Genomic DNA, 21492 nt, shown 5'->3' with positions numbered 1-21492 from the left:
GGTGATTATATATACATATATATGCATATATCATACATACATGCATCTACACATCCACATACACATATGTACATACATGTAAGTATATGTATGTTTGTATTTACCTATCTCTCCACTATGATGTAATCTCCATGTGGGCAAAACTTGGCACTTTTATTTGAATAAAATAGGTGTTGAATAAATTTTCTCCAACATCTGATAGAAAGCAGATAGCATAACTAATACACATTGCCTAGACTTAAGATGAGACAGTTGTGGGTTTGACTATTACCTCTGCTTCTTTCCAGCCATAATAATTTAATAGTAGTAATCATAATAAAAAACATAATTTATTGATCCTTAGTTTCACAGCTGCCTGTGGGGTCCCAGTGTTATTCTTGGGATCAAATGACATTAAATCTATAGAACGTTTAACCCAGGCCAGTGGAACGCTACCTGTATTTGCTTGCACACTCCCATATCTGCTTGCATACACCATATAGCTTTACTTCATTTTCATAGACTGTTGTTAAAATTAACTGAGTAAAGTATGTGCTATTGTCCATCAAAGTGCTTGGCATACTTGGGGGCTCCAAGAAACAATCATTACCCCCACTGTATTTTCCCTTCTTCCCCTCCCAGAAATTTCTCATCCCTGAGACATGTACTTAGAAGTCAGTTGGCCAGCTATTGAACTCTGATCTTCTAGACTGTCCTAATAGGAGGGAAAAAAATGAATTTACTGTACAGAGACCTACCATGACTAGAAGTGAAAAAAAGGAATTCAAAATACCTTTGAAAATAATAATAATAGCTAGCATTCATTATGCCATTTTTATGTGTCAAGAATCATAGTAATTGCTTCACTAATTTTCATGTGATATGTTCAGAAAGCTCCAGGCTAAGGTACTTTTCAGCAGTTAATAAAAAATGAATCCATTTCTAGGTACATCATAGAGAAATTAATAAACACTGAAGACAGCAAGGTCTTGAATGAAGCCAGAAAGAAAGAAAAATATATGTTCTTCTACTCCTTCTCCATGGTACCAAAGGAACCCAGAAAGCAGTGGAATAACATTTTCCATGGGCAAAGAGAAAAAATAATCAATGTCAAGGTGTATTTTTAAAGTGAGGGCAAAATAATAATATTTTCAAAAAACTGGAAACAAAAGAATTTGCCACCACTGACACCCACTAGAAGAAATTCAGGAGGAGAGTCTGGAGGGCAAGGAGTATGATGAAAACAGAAAGTGGTAAATATGTAGGTAAATATGAACAGTGACTGAATAAAACAATAAAAATCATGTACTTTTTAGTTAAAAAGAAACAAACTAAAACACATGATATTATAGGCCTAGTGGATTGATCAGAAGGAGTAAAGTTCTTGTATTATTTGGGTAGAGGATAAAGATATTAATTTTAGATTTTGACAGCTTAAATATGCATATTAAAATTTCTAGGATCAAGACTAAAATATTAGAACAAGAGTACGTCTGTAAACTACTACAGGAAAAGGTGCAAGGAGTGAAATATCTAATCAAAAACTAGTCAAGAAATGAGAAAAATGAAACATGAATAGAAAGCTCAAAATGACTAGAATTAAGTTCTAATTTTTCAATAATTATGATAAATGTAAAGGAATAAAATGCTTCAATAAAACACAGATATTTTCAGACTGGATAAAAAATTTATATCCAGCTTTAAGCTGTTTAAAAAAAGAAACTTTGAAAGCATAAGGGAATTAAAAACTAAAAATGATTCAGAAAAGGATTAACCAAATGCAAATGCAAAGGAATGGTGATTACTAAATTAGTATCAGACAAAATAGCCTTTATGGAAGAAAATATTAATAGACCTAAAGAACATTACTAAGTAGTTAGAAAAGTTTCAATTCACTAGAAAGACATAATTTTCAACTTGCATGCACCTATTAACAACACAGTCATAAAAATATATGAAGCGAAAATTGGCAGAACTACAAAGACAAAAAGATAAATCCACCATCATACCAGGAAATTTTTAACAAACACATTGGAGACTATAGTCACCACAATGAAGCAGAAAACATAAATGAATGGTTTGAGGACTGGAAAGGGAAAAACAAAGCTATTATTTGCATGTGACAATTGTCAATGAAGTATCCACAGAGTAATCATAATATTAAGAAGAGTTTATCAAATTTGATAAATATGAAATCTGTAAGCAAAATCAATTGTAAAGAGGGAATGAAAGAATTGGAATATCACCAATTTGATTCCTCCAAAAAATAATGAGTGTGGGCAATGATCAACAATAATTTCTAAAACCATTAGGTAGAAAGCTGATGGGGGATGTTACAGTTGATGGATCAGGCTGTTAACACATGACTCACTGATCAATCCTAATATAACAAAGAGTAACAACCAGACTTTATGTACTTCCTAAAAAGTAGTCTTCCCCCAAAATCAAAACTGATTATGAACAATTTTCTAGATTTAACTATCAATATATATAAAACACAGGGATAGAAGAGCATGTTAAAGGAATGCAGTCAGCAAATCAGGAATGTGGAATACTTTACAGGACAAATGACTCAGTTTTGTCAATAAATGAATTTTAAAGGAAAAAGAAAGAGGTGGGCTGAAAGCCACTGTTTAAGTGAGACTTGAGAGACATAGCAACCAAATACAACAGATGGGCCTACTTTGGATTCTGAGTCAAAGAAAAAACTTGTATAACCCATAAGAAATACTTAGGAGACATTTTGGGAAATCCAACAGCAGCTGAGTATTTGATGACAAAGAATTATTATTTATATTTTTCAAGTGCAGTAACATATTTTTGTTAAGGTGAGTCTTTTAAGAAATATATACTGAAATATTAATGGATCAAATAACTGAGGTCTGTAATTTGCTCCAAAACAATCCAGTGGGTGGGTAGCAATAGTTGGGTGTGGGTACAGATGAAATGAGGTTGGCCACATGTTGATAATCGTTGGAGCTGATTGATGGGTACATAGTGATTCATTATTGTCTTCTCTCTACTTTTACAATTGTCTGTAATTTTCAAAAATAAAGTGAGGCAATTAAAAAAATTTTTGCAATGGCGGAAGAGGTAAATAAAGGCCAACCCTTCTACTGAGAACAGTAAGATAAGAATTAATACATATACACACGTGTGCATGCACACACACAAACACATACTTACCAAGGCAGTGAAGAATTCAGGGACAAGGTCTAGGGAAAAAAGGAAACCCAGAAAGGTGAGCTCAACACTTGGGGGTGATTTCTCCCCCAAACCAGCAAAGTGGCTGTGGGACCAAGAAGCTGAGCAGAATTTTTGGTAGACACATAGGAATAGAGGGATAAAATTTGGAGTTCAGGGCCCACCAAAGAAAAAGGGGTGAAATTTGGATCCCAAAGTGCTGCACCCTATGAAATAAAAGATTGTTAATAGCAAGTGGTGGTGGGTGTGTAAATGGTGTAACCACTTTGAAAAATGTTTTGGCATCTTTTACTTCCATATATACTCAAGAGAAATAAGTGGATATATCCACAAAAATACTTGTACAAGATCGATCACAGCAGCTTTATTCAGAACATCCTCCAAATGGAAACAACCCAAATGTCCATCATTAGAAAACAGATTAGCAAACAGTGACACATTCATAAAATGGAGTAGTACTCAGCATTAAAAAAAAAGAGCAATCAACATAAATGGCTCTCAAAAGGATCTACTGAGTGAGAAGCCAGATGCAAAAGAGTATTTCTGAGGGAAGATGGAAATGGATAGGATTTGGAAGGGACTCAAAGGCAATATTGTTTTTTTTTTGAAAAGAACAATACAGGTGTGTAAGTGCATGCCATATGAAATTTTCTACCTTACATGACTGTTAAAAATTTTCTTTGCACATAGTAAATATTTCATAATATTATTAAATATGTGAAAGTCAACAGATTGATTTCAAATTAATTTTTGTTGAAGTCAATTAAAAGACATTATATTTTAGCTGGGGGAAGAAAAGGAAGGACCCATCTGCGTCTGACAACAGCCCCAACCTCCCTAACCAACATATATGGAAAGAGAACTGTCTTACTTGGCACTGCATTGAAGCTTCTATGTATGTGACCTCATCCAGCAACTTCAGAAGCTCCTGGAATTGACTATCCTGGTATTCAAAGCGCTCCCCAAAGGTGATGGAACAAATGATATTGGAAACTGCATTGTTGATCTTGAAGTGAGGGTCAAAAGCCTGTCCTGGAGGTGGAGGAAGGGAGAGATGGATCCTTCAGATGGTTTGTTTCTGCTTTCTATGGAAAGTCCACTCAAAACGACACATGGCATACATAGTACAGAACCACATACGAGGCTCCAGCCACAGTACCCTGCACGGGGGCTGACAGCCAGAAAGTACTCAGTCAATGCTTGCAGAGTCTAATTGATGACCAGGGTTTAATTTGGCAATATTTTAAATGCCTGTCTTGTGATTAATTCTAGAGCCACATGAGGGCAGAGACTATTAGTTGTTCCCTGTTATATCCTCAGTGCCAAGCATAGTGTTGGACATAGGGCAGCATTTAGGCACTTAATGAGTATCTGCTCAATGAATAAATGAGCCACAATCTCCTGCATCTTTCCCAAGAAACACTCACCTTTCTCCTCTTCTATTGCCTCTGTCAGGTGGTAGGCCTCCTCTTGGATGCGTTCCTCTAAGGTCTTCTTTCCTAAGCCAAAGTTCCTTAGTGTTGACAGGGCAAACCTTCTTTGCTCCTTCCAGGTCTGGCCACTGGACATGATTAATCCTGGGACAAAGGAAGCCAACAGTTGCTATTCTGATTGTATAATATGAGTGTCTGGCAATAGCTTGGGGATTTGTATCAGAGAGAGGGAAGGTGAAGAGTGTTAAGGCACTTGAAACAAGTTCACAGATTAACCTCAAAGCAGTGGATATAATAGCTAACATTTACTGAACGTTTGCTATGCCAGGCACTTTACTAAGTGTCTTTCATGCATTACAGAATTTAATACTTACAAAAACTGTATGGAATAAATTATTATACAATTTACAATTATTGCCCCCATTTTACTGATGAAAAAACTAAGGTACAGTGTAGGCAAACTTCCAAAGGTCACATCACTATAAGCAGCTAAACAGGCATTCAAATTTAGGTGCCTGATTCTAAAGCCCATGGTTTGAATATTATTCACAAAAATATATTTAAGTACTTACATTGTCTAAATACTAGGAATGAACTCATGGATAAGACAAAGTCCATACACTTAAGGAGGTATGAAAGGCATTTTAGGAAGAGTTCTTTCTAAGCAAAGTCTTCAAGGGTAAAGGAATGACTCAAGAAAGCAAGGAGGGGTGAATACTTTATAGAGAAAGAAGAACAGCAGGGGAAAAGGTAAAAAAAAATCTCAGTGTGTTCAAGATAACATCAGTTGTTTTATATCAGGTAATGTTACATTCTTTTTTATTTCTTCGCCAAACTCCTTTTAAAATCTAGCTTTAGCCTCCTTCATTCCAATGAAATGGTCCTCATTTTTTTTAAATACAATGAAAATTTTTAACCTCATCTTACTTGATTTTTCAAGAGGCTTAGACACTTTTTGCTTGAAATAGTCTCTTCCAGTGGCACCCAGGACCCCATAATCTCCAGATTTTCCTCCAATTTCCTTTGCTGGTTTATATTCTTCTAAGAAATCTTGAAATAATCATGATTAGGTCCAAAGTCTCTTCTCATTCTGTATTCCATTTCTGGGAAATCTCACCAGCTTCTACAATTTTAAGTATCATTTTGCCAGTTTGAATGTATTATGTCCCCCAAAAAGCCATTATCTTTGATGTAATCTTGTGCAGGTAGACGTATCAGTGTTGATTAGATTGTAATTCTTTGGGTGTTTCCATGGAAATGTGAACTACTCAACTGTGGGTGTGACTCTGATTGCATACTTTCCATGGAGGTGTGGCCCTGCCCATTCAGCCTGGGCCTTGTTTAGTTTACTGGAGCACTATATAAGCTCATAAAGAAGGAGTGAGCTTGCTACAGCCAAGAGGGACACTTTGAAGAAGGCACAGAAGCTGACAGAGCAGCTGCAGATGAGAGACAGTTTGAAGACAGCTGTTGAAAGCAGACTCTTGCTCCGGAGAAGCTAAGAGAGGACAAACACCCCAAGAGCAACTAAGAGTGACATTTTTAAGGAACTGCAGTCTAAAGAGGAATGTCCTGGGAGAAAGCCATTTTGAAACCAGAACTTTGGAGCAGACACCAGCCACATGCCTTCCCAGCTAACAGAGGTTTTCTGGACACCACTGGCCATCCTCCAGTGAAGGTACCGATTGTTGATGACTTACCTTGGACACTTTATGGCCTTAAAACTGTAACTTTGTAACCAAATAAACTTCCCTTTTAAAAGCCAATCCATTTCTGGTGTTTTGCATTCTGGCAGCATTAGCAAACTAGAACAATCATCTATTGATAATGACCATCTATTCCTGACACTGAGCTCCAGATCCATTCATACAACTGACTGTTTTGATTTTGCCAACTTAAAGGCATTTCAAATTCAACACATCCAAGACTGAATTCAGGATTTTCTCCATACAACTCCCCAACCAAAGCAAACTAAACCAAACAGCTTACCTTCCTCCAGGTGTTCCCTCTGTCCATCATCTATCCAGTCGGACATCCACCTCAACACCTCATTCTCCCTCTAACTTCTCTCCATCTAGCTCGTCGTGTCTTGTTGGACTTACTATCTGAGTATCTTGAATCCATGTATCTACACTGCTAACATGCTGGATCTAATCTACTCTAATTTCTTGCCACCTCCTTGTTCCAAGCCATCATCTTCTCTAGGCACTTAAATGAACTTCTTTGCATCTACTCTTGTTCCCTTCATGCTGTTCTCTATTCTGTAGCCTAAAGGAGTTTTAAAAATGTTCAATGTAAATACAATGATTCCCTACCCTGCTTAAACTATTCAATAGGTTCCATTGTTATTAGGATAAAAACCAATATCCTTAACAAGAACTTTCATGAACTATTCCTGGCCAAGCTCAGCAGCTTCATCTCTTTCCATTACCTCCATTTAATTCCTGTGCTCTTGCTTCATTGGCCACCTTTCAGTTAATTGTTTTCACTGCCCTTTGTCCCGTCTCAGTGATTTTCATATGTTATTCCTTCTGCCTGATTACTGCTTCTTTCTCTTCACTACATTAAATTAATTGCTGTTTCCTTATGTTAACTTTTCCTGAATTCCTGACTAGATTAGTTACCCCTAATAAGTGCATGCTGCACTTAACTCAATAGTATCATAGATTTTAAACTGTTATAGAATTAACTGACACTCTCTCTCTCTCTGACTAGAAGGTAAGTTACATAAAGACATGGACTTCATCTATTCTACTCCCTGTTATTTCCCTTGTGCCTGACAGTGTGTCTAACATGGAAATTAATTTAAAATTTCAGGGAATAAACATAGAGTGAATGGATGAAATCCTTAAAAGAGGAATTGCAAAGCCTCTGGAAAAAATGGAACTTCAATAAATGGAAAAAATGGAACTTCAATAAACAAATAAATTTGAATTTTTCATTTCAGTTTTTAAATGATTACATTAATTTAAGAATAATTTTAAATATTCATGCCAGCTATTCTAATGTGTATTGGGTTCTGAGCATCTGGAAGGCCCTGTGTGGCATGATCTTAATTACCAACCATAATGAACTACAGATAAGAAGAAGAAATTGGATGAGCAGCAGAAGGAAGCAGATCTCTGTTCATTTTTGTGAAAGCAGGAAAAGAATGATGCATTGCTTCTTCCTCTGTTATCACTGAGTGATGAGGTTCCTTGATTATCAAAGCACGCACAGTGAGTTCCTGTAGGAAGAGACTTTCCCACATCCCTGACTTTAGGACTGACCCTGCCAAATCCTCTGAGAGGGTGCCCTCACTTGGGAAATGTGGGAATCCAGCATCCTTTGATGGAAGGAATTTTATAGCAGGCCTTGACACCAGGGTTTTTGAAGAATTATAATCATAGTGGCAGTTTAACAGAACATAAGAATATTGAACACATAAATCTCAGATCGTTAAGAAACTCACCGTCTTTCTTAAAGGTATACTCTCGGATAGGAGTCATGGGGCGGTTCATGAAGTTTTGCTCCTGGTGGACAAGGACTTCTTTGATTAAGGACAATCCTGTTACAATTACTACAGGGAAATCACCAAACTCCAGGCTCAGAAGGTTCCCATATTTCTTTACAAGCTGGAAAATAGTTAAATAGTCACAGTTGAATATGCACATACCTGTGTGTCTAGGAATGGAGGGTGTGTGTGCATATAGCTGGAGGGGCTTGGATTGAGGGTAATCTGTGTGTATGTGTGTGAGTGTGTGTATGTTCGCACACACCTTGTGGTCTAGGGGGAGTGTTTCTCTGTTTCTTTTCTCCTCCTCTTAACTAGACTCAAATTCAATTCAATACAGGATTTGGAAGTTCTTTCTAAAGCATTCATTCATATATTAAAAAAAAAAACATAAATTGAGTGAGTGCACAGAGCACACTACCTGTCCCTAGAACAAGGCACTGAGGATACAACTGCAAATAAAATAAACAAGGCCTCTAATCTCAAGCATTCTAGAGTCTAGTGAAGGGACTGCATTCAGGACATCTGACCCACCAAAAAAGGCTTAGTTTTGTTTAGTGTGAGTCTGGTGTAGCAAACACAAAATTCTTAGTAAATCATAATGTCTGTTTAACCAGAAGAGAATGCCCCATTCCCCAGCACATGCCAGAAAACAGAAAGTTCATTAGAGGGCTGGGCCCAGGTACTGAGAAGAGCACTCTAGCTCTGGAGTTATGTGTGAACCTTGGCTCTAGAACTCACTAGCTGTGTCCTCTTCGTAAAGTTGCTTCACTTTCCTGAGCCTCAGCACCCCAGCTATAAAACAGAGAGAATTATTCCTTCCTCAGAGGGCTGTATGAGGAAGATTGAGAGCAAGGTGTGAAAGGCACTTTGTTTTCTGGTGCCGGGTGCACTGCTGCTCCGGAGTCTCTGAGGAATGAATGGGCTCTGTGTGGAGGGGATGTGGGTGCACAATCATGGAACAGAGAGGATGACAGCACAAGGATATGTAGGAGAAAACACTTAGGGTCAAAGACAGCCACACTCACTAGGCACCAGGTTAAGATCTGAGAACAAAAACCAAAACTGAGATGGCTCCCTCATCTTTGAATTCAGAGAGATTGAGAGAGTGAGGGGGTGGATGGAAACCTGTGTGGGTGCTCATGAGTGTGTGTAAATGTGTGTGGGTGTGTGTAAATGTGGCTTGGATGGCAATGATTGTTCATTAATCAAAGTCTCTAAGTCAACACTGCCTCTCCCTCTTATCTGCCTGGGCTGTACCTAGGTGCAGGCAGTGGCATCAAAAGGAAGGTCCCATTTCCTCCAGGTGTGGCTCCTCCTCCCTGATCCCCATGCCCTTACTCCACCAGGGCACATTTAGAACCCTGGACCTGTGTAAACCCCATAAGAGCAAAGACAATGGATTTGGTATCATCACAGCACCTGACTTCCACATTAAAGACCTAGCCTCAATTTGATCCTTCTATTGTTCCTTTGACCCAGATTCTCCATCAGTCTTTGTTCATCTCTTGCACAGTATGTCCTGACTTGCTAGTAAGGGCAGCACCAAGATTCAGTCTCAGGTTGGTCTGCCTCCAAAGTACATGTGTTTGCTCCTAAGAAGTGGCAGTAATGGGTCCAAATAAACCAGGCAGACTTTTTTCATCTTGCTGAGTGCCTGGGTGAACTTCTTAGCCTTCTTGACTAATTTTGAATGTTCAGTAAGGGTGTTCATTAAAAACTTCAGGCTACGTTAAATGACTCAACTGACAATGTGAAAAAATCTAAAATCTCAGCTTTTACTTGGAGTAATCTAGCACTTCATAAAATTCTTCGGATTTCCATCTCCAACACTCTCTGCTTATGAATATTTCTAGTCCAACAGATATGATAAAAACCTTACATGGTATGATCACCTGTGCAAACATGGCTAGGTCAAACCACCTTGTAGAGCCCTGGTTTCGCAACGTCAATAATTGTGGTGGTGCCTCTAACAATTCTTAGTGCAAATATTGTGCCAATTGCTTTACATGGAATGAATGACCCTGATGGCATCTGAAAAGGATTCCTCAGTTAGAACATATTCTGATACAAGATATATAAAGTTGAGAGAGATTCCACTTAATCTAAGCTTTTAAATTTAAGAACCAACAGAACAGACACAAAGAGAAGAAAAGAAAAAAGAAAAAAGGAAAAGGGTGTACAAATTCCCACTCCCACCAGCAGTGGGTGAAAGGGTCTGTTCCCCTGAATTCTCATTAATACTGGGTTTTCTGTGTGCATATGTGTGAGCATCAGTATCCTTCTGATAGGCAAAAAATGCATGGCATTTCTGTATTTTACTGAAGTTTAATACATTTTTCACAATCTGCATATTGAATTGCCTGCTTATGTCTTCTAATCATTTTTGTATCGGGGCATTCAATAGTTTTCTCACCAATATATAGATACTCTAATAAAGCATTACAAAATAAGTTTATTTATATTACAAAGAAATCTGGAAATACGTATATCAGTGTCCTTACAGAGAGCTATGGCTGACTGTGTTGCAAGGCCTGGGGGGGAGGCAGTGATAGGGGTGGGAGGTGTGGGCACAAGGGGTGGTCAGGTCCTCTCTCTCTCTCTTTTTTGCTAAACTGCATAATGCAATGACACCGTATTGCTTTTATAGTTAAAAAAGGTATTTACATCCAATGAAGAAAAAGAAAAGAAAAGAAGGAAAAAAGAAAGAAAATAAAAAAGGAGTAAAGTTTTATAACAGTGATTCTTAACCTTTTTGGAGTCCTGGAATCCTTTGAAAATCTAGTGTTAGTCATGGAACTACTCTCTGGTAAAATCCTATGCATATGAATACAGTTATGCATGCAGTTTCATGGCTTCTGTTGTCCCCTGGGCTCCTGGAATCCTGTTGGGAATCCCAGTCTCAGAGGAAGTTCTTGGGGCTATGCTACGTATCCGAGAACAATCTGTGGAAATCAAATTCAAATTCAATCCCACAAGTTTTTACAACACTCTTAAGAGTTGCCAGGCTCCTTCCTGTTTTGCCATGTTACGTGTACAGGCAGTATAAAGATCAATAGGATATGGTGGTGTCCTGAGGTATCAAAGTCCCTTGGGAAGGGCTGACTGCACAGAAAAACTAATGTATAGCAGAAGATAACCTAAGCTATAATGTAGGTAGAAAGAGACAAGAAGAGATGAATATCCACCCCAGATAAGGGCTGACTGCACAGAAAAACTAATGTATAGCAGAAGATAACATAAGCTATAATGGAGGTAGAAAGAGACAAGAAGAGATGAATATCCACCCCAGATAACAGACAGATCATCTAAGATAAGGCAATATTTGAGCTAGATCTTCAGTGAAGTTCAGGATGCCAGCAAAAGAATGTATAATGCGAAGGCATGGTATGTCCTGACTTGCTACTAAGGGCGGCACCAAGATTCAATCTCAGGTGGGTTTGCCTGCAAAGTACAGGTATTTGCTTCTAGTAAGTGGCAGTAATGGGACCATATAAACCAATTAGATTTTTTCCATCTTGCTGGTTGCTTGGGTGAACTTCTTAGCCTTCTTGACTAATTCTGAGTACTCAATAATGGTGTTCATGAAACAGCTGGGAACTTCAGGCTAAGTTAAATGACTCAGCTGATAATGCTGTGGCAACAGCATATGTAAATGCAAAGGCAGAAAAATCTGGGTGTTCAGGGACAAACAAGCTACCCAGTGTGAGTAGAATGTAGGGTCCATTAATTGAAGGAGCCCATGTGGTAGGTCCAGAGTAGATGCTGGGGGGGAGGGGTACTACAAGTCTTTAACTTCTCATTCTGGACAAGTAGAGTAAAAGCCTTCCATGTTACTCTCCTACTACAACATCAATGAGGACAGACAAAAAAAAAAAAAAAAGAGAGCTTCAATAAAAGCCTGTTCTATTTAGCCAAGGATCAAGAAAAGAGTGGTACAATAAACAGAAAACTTGGAATCTTTTCATCTGCCTGTTCTTGAGGCAAAAATCCATGAAAAAGATGCAGTGCCCTTGACCCTAAGGGTGCTACATTAATGGTATCCATGGGTGGAAAGTTCACTTCCACCATAGATCTGCATAACATGGTGGCGCCCTCCCCTGAAGAGTCTGTGGGTGAAACTCTGACTTCTACTCAACACTGCAGTGTTGAGGAGGAACCACTGTCTGTTGAACTCTGACTTCCACCTGTGCACAGCAGTAAGGAGAATCCCTGGAAGGGGTAGTGGGCAGACTTTCGAAGTCTATGTAACAAGGAAGTGCCTCTTCCCCATTAAGCCTGTGAACAGAACACTGACTTCCATCCCTCCTGCAGTAAGGAGGAAGCTCCCCTACCTGGAGAACTCAGTGACAGTACACTGTCTTCTCTCCCAACCATCCTTCTCCCTGGCCTGCACTGGAGAGACTATGGGATACAGCCCTATCATCTGGGTAACACATAGGTGAGGTAGACTAGAATAGCACTGTAGAAGCTTTATACCTACAGTCACCTTTGAACCACAGCCTAAGAAGTAAGCATCTTGAATCTATACAGGTTGACTACCTAAAAAAATAGAAAATTTATAGAGTATCCAGAATCTTATAACTTATACAAAATATCTAGGATAACAGCTCAAAATTTCTCATCTTACTAAAACCCAGAAAAATCTCAACTTGAATGAGAAATCACAACCAACAGATATCGACACTGAAATGACACAGACGTTAGATTTATTGGATAAATATTTTAAAGCATCTATCATAAACATACTCCATCATGTAGTAATGGACACTGAGATAAAAGGAAAAGAAATAGAAAATCTCAGCAAAGAAATACAGCAAATAAAGTACCAAGTAGAAATTTTAGTATTGAGAAAGATAATAATTGAAATTAAGAACTCAAGAGATGAGTGCAATTGCAGAATGGTAATGATAGGGGAAGCAGTGAACTTGAAGATCAATAGAAAGTATCCAATCTGAAAACACAGAGGAAACAGATTGACCTGTGGTACAAAAACAGAAGATTGCACTAATGCCATCAAAATTGAAAACTCCCAAGAAAGGGAAAATAGTGTGGAGTGGAAAGTATGTGAAGAAATAATGACTGAAAATTTCCTAAATTTGGAAAAAGAAATCAACCTAGAGATTTAAAAAACTGAGTAAACCCAAGGAAAATAAGCTCAAAGAAATTCACCCATAACAGGATAAATGGAAAGAAATTCTGACCATGACACTTCACAAACTTCTAAAAAATAGAGGAAAAAAAAAGATCTTGAAAGCAGTCAGAAACAAATTCTGAACTCAGTCACCATTACCTATGGTGAACAACAATTTAAATGAAAGAAGATTTCTCATCAGAGACTGGCGAAGGCCAGAAGAATGTGGCACAACACTTTTAAGGGTTGAAAGAATGGAGCTGTCAACCCAGGATTCTGTCCAGTGAAAATATATTGCAGAAATAAAGGTGAAATAAAGACATTCTTAGATGAAGGACAGCTAAGAGAACTTGTCAGCAGAAGACCTGCTCTAAAAGAATAGCAAAGAAAGTTCTTCATACCAGAAGGAAATAATATTGGTAGGAAAGGTGGAGCCTCAAGAATGAAGAAAGAATAACACAAAGGGCAAATAAATTGGTATACGCAATAGACTATTCTTCTTGCCTTGACTTTGAAAGTCACGTCTGACAGTGAAAAACAAAAATTATAATATTTCTGATGTGGTTCTTGATATATTTAGAGGTAATATTTAAGACAATTATATCATAAAGGAGAAATTGTAAAGGAACCTACCTAGCGGTAGAGAATCTATATTCAACTTTAAGTGGTAAAGTGTTGCTACTAGTAGATTGCAATAATGTATGTATTTATATTGTAATATCTTGAGTGGCCATAAAAAAAAAAAACTGTACAAAGAGATATGCTCTAAGACAGTATAGATAAAACAAAATGGAATTCTTAAAAGAAAGTTCAAGTAACCCACAGGAAGACAGGAAAGAGAAACTGAATGAAAACCAGAAGGAACAATAATAAAACAAAGAGAACATAATAAAATGGCAGGCTTAAATTCTAATATATCAATAATTACATTAAACATCAATGATCTAATACACTAATTAAAAGACAAAGACTGGCAGAATGAATTTAAAAAATGACTGAAATATACACTGTCTATAAATAATCCACTTGAATTACAATGATATAAATAGGTTAGAAGTAAAAGGATGTATAAAATTGTGCCAGTTTAAATGTATTGTGTTCCCCCAAACGCCATTATCTTTGATGTAATCTTGTGTGGGCAGACCTATCAGTGTTAATTAGATTATAATTCTTTGAGTGTTTCCATGGAGATGTGCTCCACCCAACTGTGGGTGATGACTCTGATTGGATAATTTCCATGGAGGTGTTGTCCCACCCATTCAGGGTGGGTCTAAATTAAATCACTGGAGACATATAAATGAGCTGACAAACAGAAGGAACTCAGTGCAGCTGAAAGTGACATTCTGAAGAACTTGCTACAGCCAAGAGGCACACTTTGAAGAAAGCAAAGGAGCAGCAGATGAGAGACAGTTTGAAGATGACCATTGAAAGCAGACTCTTGCTCCAGAGAAGCTAAGAGAGGACAAATACCCCAAGAGCAACTAAGAGTGACATTTTTGAGGAACTGCAGTCTAAAGAGGAACATCCTGGGAGAAAGACATTTTGAAACCAGAACTTTGGAGCAGACGCCAGCCACGTGCCTTTCCAGCTAACAGAGGTTTTCCGGACACCATTGACCATCCTCCAGTGAAGGTACCCTATTGCTGAGTGTTACCTTGGACACTTGATAGCCTTAAGACTGTAACTTTGTAACCAAGTAAACCCCCTTTATAAAAGCCTATCCATCTCTGGTGTTTTGCATTCTGGCAGCATTAGCAAACTAGAACAAAAATATTCCATTAAAATCTAATCAAAAGAAAGCCTAAGAGGCTATATAAATATCACCCAAAGTAGAGTTTAGAGCCAAGAAAATCACCAGGGACAGGGAGACATTACATAATGACAAAAGGATCAATTAACTAAAAAGGCATAACAATCTTAAATGTGCATGCACCAAACAACAGAGCTGCCAAATACATGAAGGAAAACCCAACAGTACTGAATGGAGAAATAGATAAATCTATAATTATGGGCAGAGACTTCAACACCTCCTTCACAGTAATTGGTAGAACCAATAGACAAAAAATTAGCAAAGGATATGGAAGAACTGAACACCATCAAACAACAGGATCTAACTGACATTCATAGAATCCTCCACCCACCAATAGCAGAATACGCATTTTTTTTCAAGCACATATGGGCCCTCCATCACAATAGTCCATATATTGAATCATAAAACAAACCTTAACAAATTTAAAAGAACTGAAATCATATGAAGTATTTTCTCTGAAGACAATGGAATCAAACTGGAAATCATTAACAGAAACATAATGGGAAAAATCTCCAATCACTGGGAAATTAAACAACATACTTCTAAAACAAGGCCATGGGTTTAAAGGCCTACTGTTACAATTCTATGTTAAATTCTATCATCCAAAGTTGCCAATTGGTATTTCTTCCTGAAAGTGATAAATCTTGTCCATTTGTACTTCAGTAATGTAGATATGCTTTTAAACTATGCTGGGTAATTGTAGGAAAAGTAGAACTAATATTTTTTGAGCCCTTCTATAAGCTACATTAATGTTGCCTATTAACTATCTTATTTAATCTTCATAACCACCAACCCCAGTGTTGACTCTTGGCTGGGTACATTTTCTCTATTGAGAAAGTGTTGAATGTTGGAGGAACTTTAAGGAATTCAGAAAGGTTAGAGTTGGGGAGCCTTGGTGGGACATGAGAATAAAGAAGTGGAAGGAAATTGGGTCAAGGAGGGTCTCATGTGCTTTGGTAAGGAGTATGAATTCTGGAGACAATGGGAGGCACTGAAATATTTAAACAGTGCATGACAGATGTAGATTATTACTTTAGTGAGAGTGCATTGAAAGGGGAGCAGGCCCAAGGCAAGAAGCTCAGTTAGTGTGGTGGGGGCAGTATTCCCCTTGAAAAGTGGTGAGTATTGATTGAGGTATTATTATCACCATTTCACACACGGGAAATGGAACCTCCAAGAAGGAAAATAGAGCATTTTTCAAGATGCTTTACAGCATAGTAATGTTACAGACGACAAAGCAATCATTATAAATAATATATTGCAATCACATTTAACAAGAAAACATAATTAAATGCATTAAGGAAGGTAAATGCCTAGCATACTTGAGTAGTAACCATTTAATAATATTTCACCCATATAAAGGGCAGGTAGAAAATGTCATCTGGATGAGGAAGAGGAGCCTCAAAGCGGGGTTTACCCAGGTTACCAGCTTTAGCGGCAGAGCCACCCATACCCTTCCCTTCCGGCCCCTGGATGCCCCTCGCCCTGCAGGTTCAGGCCAAGGCACGCCCGGGCTCCTCTGCCCGCTCCTACCTGTTGAAGCTGCAGGTGCGGCTGCTTAAAGCCCAGCTGGAGAAAGTTGCCAACGAACGGCAGGCGCGGAGGCCCAGGCGGGTAGTTCTTTGGGCGCCGCCTCTTGAGGAAATCAGCAATGAACAGAAAGGCGACGGCACCCAGCAGGAGAGAACGCAGATGGAACCCTGCCCAGAGGGCGGCCGCCAGGGAGCCTAACGCCGAGAGCATGACTGGGATGCCAGCCTGTTCATCCGCGGTCGGAGCAGGACTGTCACCGCCAGTCTCCGCCACTCTGCGCCCCACTTCCTCCTCGCCGCACCCGCCCACTGCCCCGCCCCGCTTTCAGCAACGTCCCGCCCCTCCCGCCCCACCGAATCCAGCTCCCGCCGCGTCCCGCCCCCTGCCGCGCTGCGCCGCTCCCAGCTGTGCTGCCTGCCGGGTGCCAGGCCCTGGGTGCAGCAGGCCAGGCGCTTGATTCCTGGGAGAGCCCGCATCGCATCTCGGGACACGGTCTTGGAAAAGGCCAGGCTAGGAGCGTGTTTCTTTTTCTATTTTGAAGCGTTTTTCTATTTTGAAGGCTAGGCTAGGAGCGTTTTTCTTTTCTATTTTCAGGTCTTTCTCTGAAACCGTTGGTGTTCTTGGGTTTGCGGTTTTAATGCATCTCAGATTGTGCAGCAGACACTTGGGTTCCTTATTTCTTAGTCATCTCCACACACAGTTATTGGAACTGCGCCTGGTAAACAGTGCGATAACAGCAGCAACTAACATTTCTTGGGCTCTTACTGCATGCCAGCCAGCGAGTTGGTCTCTCTACATAAAGTATTTCATCCTTACAAAATTGTGCGCGAGATGCCTTTGTTAGTCGGCATTGCAGTTGAGGACACTGAGACACGGAAAGTTGAGGACTCAATAAGTGGTGAAAAAACAGATCTCCCAGACTGGTAAACCTCACAGGGATTGTTGCCAGATTAACCAAGCTTTTGTACTTGAGAAGTGTTTTGCAGAATAAAAAGCAAAACTCCTAGGACTGAGCCTAGTCCAGAAGGTTGTTGAGGGAGTGTGTCTTTCTTTTTGGTTTGCCTTTTGAGTCTCTTGGAAATCCCAAGACAGTGCTAGGCCTCCAATTTCCAACCTTTCCTGCCATCCCATGCCCACCTGTGTCTCACCATTTGTGAGGTACTCAAACATGCAGAATAGTTCTGGAATAGTATATAGCACACACTCACATACACAAGGTCCAGACACATATTATGCTTAAATCCTTTTATTAAAAAGAAAAAAATATAATATTGTTATTGAAATAGGCTACACATTGCTTTTCTTCTTCTTCTTCTTTTTTTTTCTCAATCTGTTATGGATATGATATCTCTCCAGATTGATAGAGGTGGCTAGTTCATTCATTTTAACCACCACCATGTAATCCTCTGACACTATAACAGTATTTATTTACCCATTCCTGTATTAATGGACATTTAGATTTGTTATCTCCCTCCTTTCCTTTTCAACTTGTTTGCATTGAAACCGTGCTGCAGGGGGACAACTTCTGGAGTGGCAGCATAAGATGCTCTGTGGACTGCCTACCCAACAAAACAACTACAACCAGTGAAAATTATTTTCAAAAAATACATCCATTTAAAGTATCTGCTAATTAGCCCAAGGCCATAGAATAAATGGAGAATCTTTTATTCAGAAAAATCTACCAAATTTCAATAATAACAGTAAAATATGTGGCATCTGAGCGATAACCCATTCCTTCCCTTTCCCAACTCCCAGCTCTGCACAATGGAAGGTACATGCTGGGCAAGTTTAACCAAGAATACGGGGAACCCTGTTCCCACAACTACCAGTTGTGACTTACGGATTTCACTTCCAAGGAAGGGAAAGGCTGCCAACATTCTCACCCACCCTGCCCCCAACTGCATGCTGCAGTAGTTCTAGTCTAGGCAAGAGCAGCTGAGAGGTTAAGGAATCTCTTCTTCCACCCAGCCCCAACTTGTAGTGTGGAATTGTCACCTCAGGCCCATGGCTTGCAGCTGAGACTATTGGGGCACCAATAATCTCCCCCTTCATGCACTCTTAAGACAGAATTCCTACACCAGAAGCAAGCCATGAAGACCAGAGAGTATTGTCCCTGCCCAGTGCCCTGCTCAGAAAGCAGCAATACCAATGCAACAGAAGTGGACCATTGTCCCCACCCTCACCTCTGGAGTAGTGGCACAGAGGTTTTTCCCAGGGGGAGAGGCAGGCCATAAGAAAAGAGAAAACTAAAGCTCTCACCAAGGGAACTGATTTAGTTAGAACAGAGAGTGGGGAAGTTTATGCTTGACTGAGATCTTGACAACAGTGGAGATTTTTGTGGTAAGCAATTAAGAGGAAACTGGTAGCTCCATGGGAGCAATAATCTCTACCACAGACCAGCTAGAAGTTTACCAGAGAAACCCAAGAAAAGAGACAGCTAAGAAGAGCCCTCTTGGCTTTGGAACTGGCCTCCAAGGCTATACAATGGTGGGACAGGCATTGGATAGACATTCTCATTCCAGAAGGGAGAAATTGGAAGGAAAAGAGGGCTCATGGGTCTCAAGCAAGTCCAAGACCCAGCAGGGTAAACTCCATAAGATTTGAAGGTCTAATTTTCTGTTTCTTCCACCATTAATATCCATTCCTACACATTCTCCCCTGTCTCCTGTCTCTATAAATTAGAAGAAATTCATGAAGTTCTTTTGAGTGTAGCCCATTTCTTCATGGGTTATACTTTACACCTCACTGTTCTGGTTTGCTAATGCTGCCATTTTGCAAAATACCAGAAATGGATTGTCTTTTATAAAGGGGGTTTATTTGGTTACAAATAAACCATAAAGCCATAAAGTATCCAAGGTAAGGCATCACTGGAGAAAGGCCATTGGCATCTGGGAAACCTCTGTTAGCTGGGAAGGCAGGTAGCTGGTGTCTGCTTGTTCCCTGGTGGCACTTCAAAATGGCATTCTCCAAAATGTCAGGATCAGCTTCCAACAGCTGTCTTCAAAATGTCTCTGTAAGCTCCAGCACTAAGTTCCTTCTGTTTGTCAGCTCTTTTGTATGGCTCCAGTGATTTAATTAAGACCTACCCTGAATGGGTGGGTTAACACCTCCATGGAAATTATTCAATCAAAGATCTTGTCCACAGTTGACTGAATCACATCTCCATGGAAACACCCAATCAAAAAATTCCAACCTAATCAGCACTAATACATCTGCCTACACAAGATTGCACTAAAGAACATGGCATTTGGGGGGACATAATACATCCAAAACAGCACTTCTACCCCCTGGACCTCAAAATGATATGATCTTTCCATACACAAAATACTTCATCCCATCACAATATCACAAAAACTTAAATCATTTCAGTAGCAATAGATAAGTACAAGATCCCATCAAAATCAGTCATAGGCGTGGTCTGTCCTAAGGCAAAATTCCCCTCTGGCTGTGGACCTGTGAAGCTTAGAACAAGTTATCTGCTTCCAATATACAAAGGAAGGACAGTCATAGGATAAACATACCCATTGCCATAAGGAGAAACTGAAAGGAAAACAGGGTTAACAGGACCAAAACAGTTCCTAAATCCTGCAGGGCAAACTTCATTAGATTTCAAAGTCTGACAGTCATTTACACAATGATGTTTCATCCTTGGGGCTTGAGAAAGCAGGAATCCAACCCTTTCCAAAGGCTTACGCGACAGCCTTTTCTCCCCAAACGCTGGCATAAGTGCTCCAACACGTCCACACATTAGGGAGACCACCTTTTTTTCTCTGCCCCACCCTTCTCAAACATCAGAGTGCCACCCAGATTCCACCTCTCTGGAACAAAGGCTCTCCCCTCTCTAACAGTGGGGTGGTGGCCAGACTCTCCCCAATCCCCAGGGGATGTGCTCCACCCTCTCAGACCCCTGGGGTGGCAGCACTCTTCGTGAACCTAGAGGTGGAAGGCCTGTGCTCTGCCTCTTGGGCAAACTCACCCTTTCTACCTGTGTGGGCCACTCTGCTCTTCCTGCCCAAGACCTCTTGACTTCAAACCTCAATCTCCATGGCTCTGTCTTTGAAGAAATTTTTCCTTCAATTTGTCCTTCTTCATCTCCTCCAGTCCAGACCAGCAGTGGTTCCGTTTATACAGATTTCACAAAAATTTTGTAGGCTTGGCATGCAGTTTGCAGGGGTCAAAACCATCAGACAATAGGACTTTCCACAAATCCTTTCCGGATAACTCCATCTCCAATCCTGGTTTGTACTGAAATGGTGGTTGGTTTCCATATTTGGTTAAATCCTCACATGGAGCTGTAGCCTCTGGGGTCTCATGTTCTGGAAGCCTAGAATTTTCCAAACTATCATTTTCTGGTTTCTTTGTACCCAAGATTTCATTTATCAGATTATCTCTATCCTGTCGCATTTTACTGTAAACTGCAAGCAGAGTCAGGCGACGTCCTCCACACATAGTCTGGAGATCTGCTCATCGCTTTCAAATTCTGCCTTCCATCAGATACCAGATCACAATTTTGCCAAATTCTCTGCCACTTTAAAACAAGGATGGCCTTCCTCCCAGTTTGCAATGGCGCATTTATCATTTCTGCTCAATGCCTCATCAGAAGTATCTTCAGAGTCCATATTTCTGCCAACAGTCTCTTCAAAGCAATCTAGGCCTTTTCTATCAAGCTCCTCACAATTCTTCCAGAATCTTCCCCTTATCCATTTATAAAGCTGTTCCAACGTGTTTGGTATTTGCAAACTCAGCAGCACCCCACTTCTCTGGTACCAAAATCTGCTCTGGTTTGCTAATACTGCCATTTTGCAAAGTACCAGAAATGGATTGGCTTTTATAAAGAGAGTTTATTTGGTTACAAAGTTACAGTCTGAAGGCCATAGAGTGTCCAAGGTAAGGCATCAACAATAGG

The 21492-nt window shown here is 39.8% G+C and overlaps 1 protein-coding gene and 1 pseudogene across 2 annotated transcripts in view; one reads left to right on the top strand and one right to left on the bottom strand.

Moving 5' to 3' along the window:
• LOC119527242 (cytochrome P450 2J2-like) overlaps positions 1-16869 on the bottom strand; it is a 32643-nt gene extending 15774 nt beyond the window's left edge. The window contains exons 1-4 of one of the 2 annotated variants that reach the window (XM_037827081.1): positions 16587-16869; positions 8068-8230; positions 4611-4760; positions 4055-4215 (exon numbers count right to left, since the gene is read on the bottom strand). In XM_037827081.1, the coding sequence (XP_037683009.1) occupies positions 4055-4215; positions 4611-4760; positions 8068-8230; positions 16587-16796 (684 nt within the window). In that variant the 5' untranslated portion in view covers positions 16797-16869. The remainder of the gene's footprint in view (positions 1-4054; positions 4216-4610; positions 4761-8067; positions 8231-16586) is intronic. The other variant, XM_037827080.1, reaches the window with a different exon arrangement.
• A 548-nt stretch (positions 16870-17417) lies between these two features.
• Positions 17418-21492, top strand: part of LOC119513981 — a 59751-nt pseudogene continuing 55676 nt past the window's right edge.

Source organism: Choloepus didactylus, chromosome 2 (assembly GCF_015220235.1).
Source record: "Choloepus didactylus isolate mChoDid1 chromosome 2, mChoDid1.pri, whole genome shotgun sequence".
Lineage (NCBI taxonomy): Eukaryota > Metazoa > Chordata > Mammalia > Pilosa > Megalonychidae > Choloepus > Choloepus didactylus.
This window is presented reverse-complemented; position numbering and strand designations above follow the sequence as displayed.